Genomic DNA, 12,432 nt, shown 5'->3' on the forward strand with positions numbered 1-12,432 from the left:
TATTTGCCTGGGAATCGAAACCGTTCACACCATGTCACCACGGTGGCACACAAGTCCTAATTATTCTTATAAATTCCCTCTGGGAACAATACGCATGGACACTTAAAGGCGATAACCTCAACCTTGATCAACAAATTAACACCTTATATTTCGTTTTTTTGTTAGACTAGTCTTGAATGATCTGTCCGCTAAAGTTCGACAGATATTGGGACAAATTAATACTAATTTGTTGGGAGTGGTGATAGGCACAAGACACAATAACAACTTCATTCAACCAAAAAAGCAATGAATGTCATCCATGACATAAACAATTTAACAACAACACTGAAATGGAAAATTCAAACAAATGTTGTTTTTGTAGCTGTGTTTGTTTGTTTATTATTTGGGTTTATTGGCCAAATACCTTTAAGATGTTGGTGGGGTTTATCGCGCTAACAAGTTAAATATCATAAAGAAAAAATGTCGCTTATAAAGAGTAGGCAGGCAGAGGTAGGCATATTGAGATAAAATATACTGATTACAATTAGGCAGGGCATAGAATCTTCTCACAAGAGTGAGAAGGCAAGAAGAGCCTAGAAGAGTAAAAAAGAGTTCTAATTAATTTCTTTAAATCGTTTCGAACATTGCGAGTGATCTCAAACAAATAAAAAAAAAAACATCTGGAGAGCAGCAAAATTACTGCTGATAACAATTGGATGTCCGCGGAATAAAAGTCGCCGGCAATACGAGTACTACCAACCCACAATAATACCACCAACAAAAACACACAAAGCAGCAGCCACCATAATTTTCTTGCCGATAAAATAAATTGTTTCAGTTTTCCTCTATAGCTCGAATCTTCATGTAGCGTTTTTTTTTTAATAAGTGTTGTTGTACTGCGTATCGGAAAAATTAAGAAAATTGCAACGAATTTCAATTACGTTTACGGTTTAGTCGACGTTAAGACTAAACTTTGATAAAAATACAAAAACCGAAAAAAATATTGCCTAGATATTGAATACATGTAAACATTTCTACAAATAATTGTTATTGAAAATTGTATATTGTGCTAGGGAATTTCCATATCCCCCAGAAAAAAAACAGAACTATGTCCATCATGAACGATAATATTCCCGTTTATTCAATATCACAAATAGTGGACATTCTCTATCCCGTTCCGACGACATCATCACAAGAAACGGTAGGGTTACAAGAAATTGTTGTAAGTTATTTTATATAAAGGTATACTATATAATCTTCAGAATTGAGAACATTCAACTGAGAGAAACTTGACTATGACTTCAAGTTACATTTGCAGTTGTCGTGATTTACATGCGATATCCTAAAGATCTGATATGACAATCCAGCAAACATTTTATTACCTAATGAGTCACTACTGTTGACATTACAAAATAATGTCAGAAAGATAAATTTTGCAACTTATTTATAACATACATACGTTTATTTCGTATAAATTAATGTTTTGATGACCGTTTAAAAAATTTTCATATACATACAGTGAGTGTCACTGAAAATGATGCAACCACAACCAAACGTTGTAAACGTTGATAACTTCGAAACGAATTGAGATTTTTTAATAATTCAAATAATTATTTTGTAGCCTGAAAAGTTTTCTTTACGACGGCATACAAAAATATTCCATATACTTTACTAAAATTGTACCGAAAAATAATAAGTGCGCATTTTTAAAATGATGCACCTCCATAATCGATTAATAACACTGTGCCGCATTTTTAAGGTAATCTTGTGCAAACAATTTGAGCTGAGGATTTTTTGAAAGTACAGACCCAAACGACAAAAACCCTAGGTGGGTTTTGTTGTGTTAGACCCAGCATAGATTTTATAGCCCCATCTAAACATGGTTAAATATTGGATTTTTAAAGCAGTTCTGGGCCATATCTCTGAAACCTATGTGAATCTTCATCTGACCTCTGAAGCAAATTTGTAGATAAGGGCAAGAATAGAATATTTGTAAAAATAACGAACTCGAAAAACTGCATTTATTGCCTCAAATTTTATAAAATTTCCATAATTTGTATACATTTCCTTTTGGAAAAATATTCGCTGGAATGTACTACACAACTCTTCAGAACATGCCATTGTTGTAAAATGCCTCTATCACGTTGTTTTCAGTGTATTTTTCACCGACCATTTAATAAATATGCCAATAATGTGGTGGAATCCGAAATGCGAGAAAAAACTGTTGCACAGTGCGAAATTTGGGAAGTTTAGTGGAACTTTAAGGGATTTCAAAGTACATGAAATTAATTAAACTTTTATTGAGTTCGTTAGCTAAGTACTCCACTGCAAATGGTCCATACTCAGTTTGCCGATTTACTCCACGAAACGACTAAAAAATGCACTAAAAGTTGCACTTTTGTTTAATATTTTTTTTTTTTTTTTTGTGAGAAATGTATTTTTGATTCATTAAAAAAATGGAGTGGCGCGGACAAATGATAAGTCAGTATGCCATGACTTATTTTTCTTAATATTTTACAAAACAATTATGATATTTTACACTTTAAAACAATGCAAAAAACCCTTATTGTTTTCGTGCAATTTTAGTCGGAAAGAAGTGATTTTTTGAAGTTTTCAAAATTATAATTTTTTATTTTCCGTGGACATTTCAAAAGTGAGTTCTGTACATTCACGTGTTAAGATATATGTATATAATCTGAAAGATTGGATTCTCCTCTGTTCGCAAAGCTATAAAACTGCTGCGGTATCGCGCGGTCTTTGGAGATATTCAAGATTTTCTAAAAAGACTTCGGGAATTTCATTCAGTTGCATTTTGCAAAAGTGGAAGGTAATCGCGACAATTAACGCCATTGTTGACTGTGTTTTGAAGAAATGGACTCACTAATTCTAACAATGATAATTTATGTAAAATTAAGAAACCTCTCGCAATTTTTCATGGCTTTGATTTACATATAGTGCAACATTTTTAGATGCTGCGGTGCAAATACCAAAATACGTTAAAAATTGTAATGCAGTGCAGACCTGAACTTGATCTGAAAGACATTATTAAAAAAATTAATGGTACAGACCTGCTGAATGGACCAATAAACATGAGTAGTGCGTGTTCGTGCCTTCTCGAAAAACGCCATGTTTGTGCGTGTCGTACCGGAATACATTTTTGACCGTGCGTGATCGTGTTTTTTTGTTTGACACGGTTTTGCACGACACGACTAAACACGATCTGCACTATGTGACACGATCGTGCTAAATTTTTGGTCTGCCTTTAGAAGTGGTGCAAGAGGACATACTAAACACAAAAATCGAACAAGAATATAAAACCGACGAAAAAATGCCTAAAATTTGTTGCTTCATTTTTGTACTCTGGTACTTATTGCCGTTTTGTTATGGAGAGGCCAGAGTATGAGTGAAAGAAGATGACTTTTGTTTGCAATTTGTTTTGTCCATGAGAGAAGCAAATCAGATGTTTATCTGACTGCATGTTATTGAAAAACATCCTCTTCCCGAATTGGGAAAATTGATTGACTGCCCAAAAACGTTGTAAGATATTTTAAACACTTGGAGCTAAACCATAGACTAATAAATGTATAGACAGAGGAAAAATACTCGTCTTATACGCGGCGTAGTGACTCAAACTAAATAACTCATAACTTTTCGAAGACAATTTTTGCGGGATAATTGCAAGATATTGTTCATTATTTTTATATGAGGATGTAGATCCGGCCAAAGACTACACAAATATTGTATTTTATCAAAATAAATAGTTTAAAAATATATAGATATTGCCATTTTAAAAATTGAGTGCATATTAAGCAGACTCAATTCGAACATACTCACTGAGAGGATTTCTTTGTCTAAACATTTATTAGTCTATGGCTAAACAACAAATTGTCGAAAATGTTTAAACAAGATATAAGAACACCTTGCTTGAGAGAATATACCAAGTCCAGAAAGAGATTAAGAGTATTTTGCTACAAAAGAATGAGTTCGATCGTATATCTGACTTAAAGTTTGCTAGAACCTCCATTGGGTTTTCATAGAATATTCAAAGAGTGTTCCGAAAAATTAAGCTCGGAAAAGTACCTTATTATGCACATTTTTGCCCTTTGGTCTAAAAAACTTTTAAAAGTCTGCTCAATTGATACCATTGACGCAATTCATGAAAAATTTTAAAGCTAAAACTAAGCAATCATTTCTTAAACGATTTGTACCAACAATGAATGCCACATATTATAGGGACATTTTTATTTCCGCCGTTTAAGAATATGAATTTTTTATTAGCTAATGTAAAAGCAATGTTACTGGATATATAAAATGAGAACATAGAGTTTTCTATTTACACGAATTTTCAGAGTTTTTGGATCAACATGGCAAAAAGACGAACAACGAAAAAAATAATAATACGTTGCATTTATTTACATTTGTGTTGTTGTTTTATTTAGGAATTTATCGTAATCATCTTAAAAACATCTTTATTTTGCGATTTTAAGAATGGTTTAGAAGTTGGTGTACCAACATTAGTGGGTATTACTGAATGAAGTTTTTTTTTGCCCGCGATATCTAAATAATAATCTGGCTCGGATGCTCAGTCATAGTTGCTTGATCATCAGCTTAGTTAGTTTATTGTCCGGCTGGTACAATAATTGCTAATCCATTTTCAAAATCTACAAATAACTCTGTTTCATAAATAAAGCAACAAAACAAATGTTAAAAAAAGATATTTTTTAAATTTTTTTGGTAAAATAGCAAATGTGTCACACTGGTATAAAGCAAAAATTATATTGCCAAATTTTAAACAATTAAGAAAAATAGTATTCATTCGAATCCCACTACCAAATAGAACTTAAAATTTTTGTAATTGATCGTAATTTTATACAAAAAAATTTGAAGAAAATCGAAGGGTTCATTGTTAAAAATTGATTTTAAATATTAAATCGCGAAAATTGAGTATAAGTCCACTGTGCCAAATTGTTTCTATTTTTTATGGAATACAAAAAAAAAAAAGATTTTTTCAAATTGGACCAATATTAAAGAAGTTATGAGTATTTCTTTGCATATAGTTTTTACAGAATTAAACTTTTTTTAGGCGCGATATCTCTGGAGCCGTTGGTCGAAAAAATAAGAAAATATACTGAAATGTTTTGTTGATAAGCAGCATCACCACAGCAAAAAATAAAGTAAATCAAAAACCTCATATTGAAAAAGTGTCCGATTTCACTCAGAAACCCCCATATGAATATTTTTATACCCTCAGCATTTATGCCTCATCGAAATAATGGTTTTAGACCCCAAGTATGTTTGGACCAAATGTGTTTCAGACAATTTGGAGTCGATTGAGCAATGTCCGTCCGTCTGGCTGTCTGGAGCGCACGATAACTCTCGAACGGATCAACCGGTTCGATCCAAAATTTGGCTTTCGTAATATTTTGTCCAAACTTAGTTTAAGTTCGAAGATGGGCTATATGGGTCAACTCCTTCCCGTGCCTCCCCCACAAAAATTCGAAAATGTTCCGAAAATTTGTGCGCACGATAACTCTTGAAGGAAGTAACCGATTGGGTCCATAGTTTGCACATCGTGAAATTTCTACCAAACTTAGATGAGGTTCCCATATGGACTCAATCGGTCCACGCCTTTGGGTACCTCCCACACAAAATTTCGGAAAAGTTCATTTTAGGACCTCCTCTCGAATCGCTTTGATTTTTGTTGCAACAACTTGTATTCACTGCCCCCCACACGACGGTACAAGTTTCATCAGGGGCAAGTCCATACCTGAGAAAATGGCCGGAAAGTTGCAAAAAGCCCCTATGACACCTTGTGTTGTGGTTGGAGCGCAAGATAACTCTCGAACGGATCTGTCGATTCGATCCAAAATTTGGCCTTCGTAATATTTTATCAAAACATTGTTTAAATTCTTCAGGTACCCCCCCACAAAACTTCAAAAATGTTCGGAAAAATTTTGCGCGCGATAACTCTTGAAGGGAGTGACCGATGTAATCCATACTTTGCACATGCTAATACATCTACCAGATATAGATCAGGTTCGAATATGGACTATATTTGTCTATTCCTTCTGGTACCTCTCACACACAATTTCGGATAAGTTCACTTTAAGACCTGCTCTCGAATCACTTTAAATTTTTGTTGAAGCTATTTGCATTCGCTACCTGCATTACGACGATAAACGTTTTTTCAGGAGCAAGTCCATATTTCTTAGGAAAGCAGCCCGAAAGGTGTAAAAAATCCCTATGTCACAATATGTGACTGAGAGCACGATAACTCTCCAACTGTTCAACCGATTCGGTCCAGCATTTGGTCTTCGTCATATTATATCCAAACATAGTTTCATGGGCAATACCGGTCCACAACTTCCGGTACTTCTCCCCAATATTTATAAAAAATTCACTAAAATACTTGAACGATAAAACATGAATGGGGCAACCAATTTGGTCCAAACTTTGGATCTCCTAACATATTGTCAAAATTTAGTTTAACTTCTAAAATGGCCCATATCGGTCCTCCCCCAAAAAGGTTCAATATTTGTGTCTTAGTGCAGTTAATTCATAATCCACATTTTTGTCGACAAGTTCAAATGTCCAAAAAGGGCCCAAAAATTCTGAAGAGACCTTAAATATATTCGATCTGTCTGTAGGTGAATGTTTCACTTCACATTGGCTGAGGGTATATATCTGTCGGCTAAGCCGACGACTCTTTTTTACTTGTTAAATTTATTCAAATTGCTTGGGTAAAAATATGTGTTTTTTCCCATATTAATTATAGCTTTTTCACACAGATTAACATTTGTTTTATATATGAGTTTTTATATGACTAATGAAAACACAGGGAGTATTTTTTTCATGTTTGAACAAATTTTAAATTTTTTGAAAAAATTAAAAAAAAAGTAAAAAAACATATTTTTTTAAATTTTTGTATTTTTATGAATTGCTTATTTGGGGTTTGAACTTTTTTAAGCATATGAAAAAATCAAAAACACTCATATTTTGATGCAACATATGGAACGAATTTGATCCGAGTCTGTACGAAATAATATGTTGTACAACATTTGGACCAAATCGGCTTCTCCCTTCAAGGGTTATTTTACATATTACCCAGTTTAGTTGTGGCGGAGGCTTTTTTTGGAGCTTTTGGGCCATTATCTCTGGAAGTATGGACGTGCCGTAAGGAAAACCTTCAATAATATCCGAGAGGAGCTCTTAAACTTAACTTTTTCAGATATTTGTGTTGAAGGTACCCGAATCATTGGACCGATATAGTCTATATTCGAACCCGATATTTGCTTGGAAGTAATATTATCATATGCAAAGTTACGACCAATTCGGTTCCTCCCTTCGAGAGATATCATTCCCACGATTTTACAGAAAAAATTTGAAATTTGTCTGAAACTGATTTCGTCCAAACATACTTGGGGACTAAAACCATTATTTCGATGAGGCACATTTTTGGTCGTAATTAAGTGTCATGGGAATTAACTAACTTTAAATGAAAGGTGCTTACACCTGGGAAGTTTTTGCGAATTCTGAAACAACCATGCTCATAGATGAGAAAAATAAAAAAATTGCCGGAGGAATTTTTAACCCGGATATGCCGACGGGCAAACTAATGCAGAAATTTTCGTGATTTTCCAAAATAGTATTATTCTGACTGATAATATTACAAAACTGAAGAAAAAATAAAGAAACATATTTTCTAAATTGGATTTTAAGGCCGTACTACATGTAGTACACTCGGCATATACATACGTATGCAAAACACAAATGTATTTTTATTATGTTAGGGACATAGTCATTGAGTAATAACTTGCACCAAATCACCATCAAAAATTGTTTAACACAATTTCAGTGTTTTATGTAAAATTTCCTGATCACATGCTGAAATAATAGCATCGGTGTCTTACAGATATTGCTTCGCTCTTTTCACTGACGTATCAAGTCGTCAGTGGGAAGAGCAAATCAAGATCTGTTACAATAACGCAAGTGCAATATCGTCATCGCTATCTGAAACAGTGGAATAAAGATTTCGAAAAAATCAGCTTCAATATTTAATAATGGAGGAGATAAATTCTTACGATTCGCTTCATCTACTCCAGGATCTTCATCTATAATGTAATTAGGAGGGCTTCTATAAAAGTTTCTGGCCTAATAATGAATATTTATCATCAAAAATAGTTTTGTTTTTTTTCTAAAGTATTCTCCATCATGATTTAAAGTCTTTGGCTGCACTCAAACCATTTGTTCAAGCTCTTTTTCCACTCCGGATGAGACATTTGCAAAACATGGTTTTTGAGCGCTTCAACAGCATCTTCTGACGACGAAAATCGTTGACCACACCGTTTTTTCTTGATGTGCGGGAATCAAATGAAGACACTGGGTTCCAAGTCAATGCTGTACGGCGGATGGCCCATCAATTCCGGTCAAAAATGCACATCCCACATTAAACACATTGTGGTGTACCACACAGAATTTATCGTCATACGTTTTTCAAGCCAGTTTAGCCGCAGAAACAGGCAACCATTTGTTTCGAACTGCTTCTTTAATGAACAACTCGTCTTCGAAGACCCCATGGTCGATTGCTGTTTTGTTTCGGGCTCATACGCATATACCAATGACTCGTCGCCTGTGAAGACCGTATAAACGTCTTCTGAAGCACCGCTATCGTATTTTTTCAACATTTCTTTGTACCAATCGACACGAGTCTTTTTTGAGCGATTGTCAAATTGTGGAGGTTCCAACCTTAAAAAAAACCTTTTTTACGTACAGGTGTTCATGCAATATCGAATTATGCTGGTGTAAAAAATGGCTAAAGCTGCCTCTATCTCACCGTATATTACATGACGATTTTGCATTATTCGTTCTTGCACGGCATCAATGTTTTCTGGCACAACGGCCGTTTTTGGACGATATTACCTAGGCCAGAAACTTATCTAGTAGCCCTCGTATTCACACTTTCGGCGGGTACATTTGCGATTCCATAAAAATCGTGCAAAAAACTGTTCAAATATTTCTTCTAACGCCTTTATTATCTCATTTAATGATAAAAATCTGTAAAAATAATATTTTTATTATACCCTCAGCATTTATGCTAACGAGGGTATATACACTTTCATACGGGCAAAATGTGCCTCATCGAAATAATGGTTTTAGACCCCAAGTATGTTTGGACGAAATGTGTTTTAGACAATTTGGAGTCGATTGAGCAATGTCCGTCCGTCTATCTGGCTGGCTGGAGCGCACGATGACTCTTGAACGGATCAATCGATTCGATCCAAAATTTGGCTTTCGTAATATTTTGTACAAACTTAGTTTAAGTTCGAAGATGGGTTATATCGGTCCACTCCTTCCGGTACCTCCCCCACAAAAGTTCGAAAATGTTCGGAAAATTTGTACGTACTATAACTCTTGAAGGGAGTAACCGATTTGGTCCATACTTTAAAAATCGTGAAATGTCTACCAGACTTAGATGAGTTTTCAATATGGACTCAATCGGTCCACTCCTTCGGGTACCTCCCACACAAAATTTCGGATAACTTCAGTTTAGGACCTGCTCTCGAATCGCTTTGATTTTTTTGCAACAACTTGTATTCACTTCCCCCCATACGACGGTACAAGTTTCATCAGGGACAAGTCCATACTTCCTGAGAAAATGGCCGGAAAGGTGCAAAAAGTCCCTATGACACCTTGCGTGGTGGTTGGAGCGCAAGATAACTCTCGAACGGATCTGTCGATTCGGTCCAAAATTTGGCCTTCGTAATATTTTATCAAAACATAGTTTAAATTCGCAGATGGGTTATATTGGTCCACTCCATCAGGTACCTACCCCACAAAACTTCAAAAATGTTCGGAAAAATTGTTCGTACGATAACTCTTGAAGGGAGTGACCGATGTAATCCATAATTTGCACATCCTAATATAGCTACCAGATATATATCAGGTTCGAATATGGACTATATTTGTCTACTCCTTCTGATAACTCTCACACAAAATTTCGGATAAGTTCAGTTAAAGACCTGCTCTCGAATCACTTTGATTTTTGTTGAAGCGATTTCCATTCGCTACCTCCATTTCGACGGTAAAAGTTTTTTCAGGGGCAAGTCCATATTTCTTGGGAAAACAGCCCGAAAGGTGTAAAAAACCCCTATGCCACCATATGTGGCGGTCGGAGAGCACGATAACTCTCGAACTGTTCAACCGATTTGGTCCAACATTTGGTCTTCGTCATATTATATCCAATGTTTCATGGGCAATACCGGTCCACAACTTTCGGTACTTCTCCCCAATATTTTAAAAATGTCACTAAAATGCTAGGACGATATCACTCGAATGGGGCAACCAATTTCTTCCAGACTTTGGATCTCCTAATATTTTATGAAAATTTAGTTTAACTTCTAAAATGGCCCACATCGGACCTCCCCCACAAAATTTCAAAATTTTTGCCGGCAAGTTCAAATGTCCAAAAAGGGCCACAAAATGCTGAAGAGACCTTAAATACATTCGATCTGTCCGGGAGTGAAAGTTTTGCTTCACATTGGCTGAGGGTATATATCTGTCGGCAAAGCCGACTGACACTTCTTTACTTGTTTTTAAAGTTTTCTCTTTAATCCAGTTTAAGTCCCCTTCTCCGATTGTGTTTAAATTTTAATAACGGGGAGTCGTTATCATGGCTACAAAATTATAATGTTTTAGGGGAAACAATGGACCGAATATTGTGTTGTTTTTTTATGTTGGCTGTGGAAAAATTAGGCCCACTGTGCAGAAATTAGGCCCATTGTTTACGATACGCATCCCACAAATGCCTTAAACTTTTTTGTGAACTAAAAAAATTAGGATTCTGTTCATAGGATATTCAGATCAAATGTTGTTGATTTTTCATAGCCTGAAGGTTGTTAGCCGTCAAATTCTTTTTTACTTGTTTTTTTTTTTACACTTGTCTCATATAGGCCATAAGAAGATTTCCTCAATTCCTTTCGCAAAACCCCCTAAAGAGAACCTTTAAAAATTTGTTTTATTTTTCCCCGACCTTATGCGTAACGTTTTGACCTTAAATATGACATGGGAACAAAACAAAAAGTTATGTCTTTGTCGCTAGCCATTAAAAAAACTGAATTCACTGCCATTATTTTGCAAATGAGGCGATTTTAAACTTATTGTCCGCATATTTAAATGCTAGAATTTCTTCTCGCTCTCACAGTGGGTATCACAAAATGTTTTCAATTTTTGTCTGTCATCCAAAATTGAAAGTGAACAGTAGTCTATAAATAAATATCTTTTTTGACACACAGCATGAAAAAAACATAAAAGTTTCCTCTTTAAAAAAACGTGCTGCAAAATGCCGACATGCCTCATTTAAACGAAAATAATGGGAAACATCGAACTTGGTGGATGCTACCTACGGATTGTAAAGAGAATATTCGTTTATCAGATAAATCAAAAAACTAAATTTGTAATAATCTGAGGGTCCCTTGAAGCGGTTTCCTTCACATTTCTCATGCGAATGAGCGCACCCCGATTTATATTGGCTTGAAGCGGTTTCCTTCAAATTTCAACACCGATAAATAGAAAATTCCGATTAATTCGTAATAAAATTACCGGTTCTTGAGATATTAATTATAGAGGGTTATTCTGAATGAGTTTTGTCTCTCTGCCATTTCAACCAAAATGAGAAAGTGAGAAAGCTCACAATGAGTTTTCATTCAGAATAACCCTCTTTAGTAAAAATATATCAAATATGAGTCCATCCTTTTACAATTATTTCTTTTCAATTACACATTACGATTATGGTTTAATGTTTTTCTTGCTAAATCTATTTAAGATGAACTCTCTTTTAAAATCCTATTTAAAGCATATAAAAAACCTACATTGTCTTGTCGCAGCACATGAATACAATTCGCCGCATTATAGGGTATCGTCGCTACTACAACAAATTGATTCAATGAAATAAAAAATCATTTTTCTTTTTTACCAGACAGACACAAACGATAACGTCACACATTATCTTCGTTACGTTTTCTTGGCACTACAAATACAAAAAAAGAAAAATGTCAAATTTGGCGGCTATGGCCGCCTCCGCAGTGCTGGTGGTTCTTGGCTACTTCTTGTTTTGTGAAAGGCCAATGTCATTTTTTTCTGTTCACTTGTTTTTATCATTGTTATTTTGGCAAATATTTGAATTCATTCTAGGATTCCTCTTTTTTTCAATTGTGAATGAATGTTGAAAGTGTAACGAAATTAGAAAACGGCGCTTGTTTATTTGTACGAGTAGATGGTATTTTTTTTAATTTTTTTTACTAATTGAAATTGAAAGGTGTACCGTACACAAAATACAATTCCCAAAAATAAAAAAAAAACAACATTTAATTACTTTTACAAACATCGTTATCAATAATAAGAATTTTTATTATAGCCGTTTTGTTGTAGTTTTTGTTATTGCTATTGAAATCTTTC

General features: G+C 34.6%; 1 protein-coding gene across 11 annotated transcripts in view; it reads left to right on the forward strand.

Moving 5' to 3' along the window:
- The window catches only part of Arms (Ankyrin repeat-rich membrane spanning), a 175,603-nt gene that overhangs the window by 33,290 nt on the left and 129,881 nt on the right, over positions 1-12,432 (forward strand). Inside the window, exon 1 of one of the 11 annotated variants that reach the window (XM_073992202.1) lies at positions 816-1,180. The exons of 9 other annotated variants lie outside the window; for them this stretch is intronic. In XM_073992202.1, the coding sequence (XP_073848303.1) occupies positions 1,088-1,180 (93 nt within the window). In that variant the 5' untranslated portion in view covers positions 816-1,087. Of the gene's footprint in view, positions 1-815; positions 1,181-12,432 lie in introns of those variants that run through there. One more of the 11 variants, XM_073992196.1, reaches the window with a different exon arrangement.

This window comes from Musca autumnalis, unplaced genomic scaffold (genome assembly GCF_047663935.1).
Source record: "Musca autumnalis isolate F117 unplaced genomic scaffold, ASM4766393v1 scaffold_5, whole genome shotgun sequence".
Lineage (NCBI taxonomy): Eukaryota > Metazoa > Arthropoda > Insecta > Diptera > Muscidae > Musca > Musca autumnalis.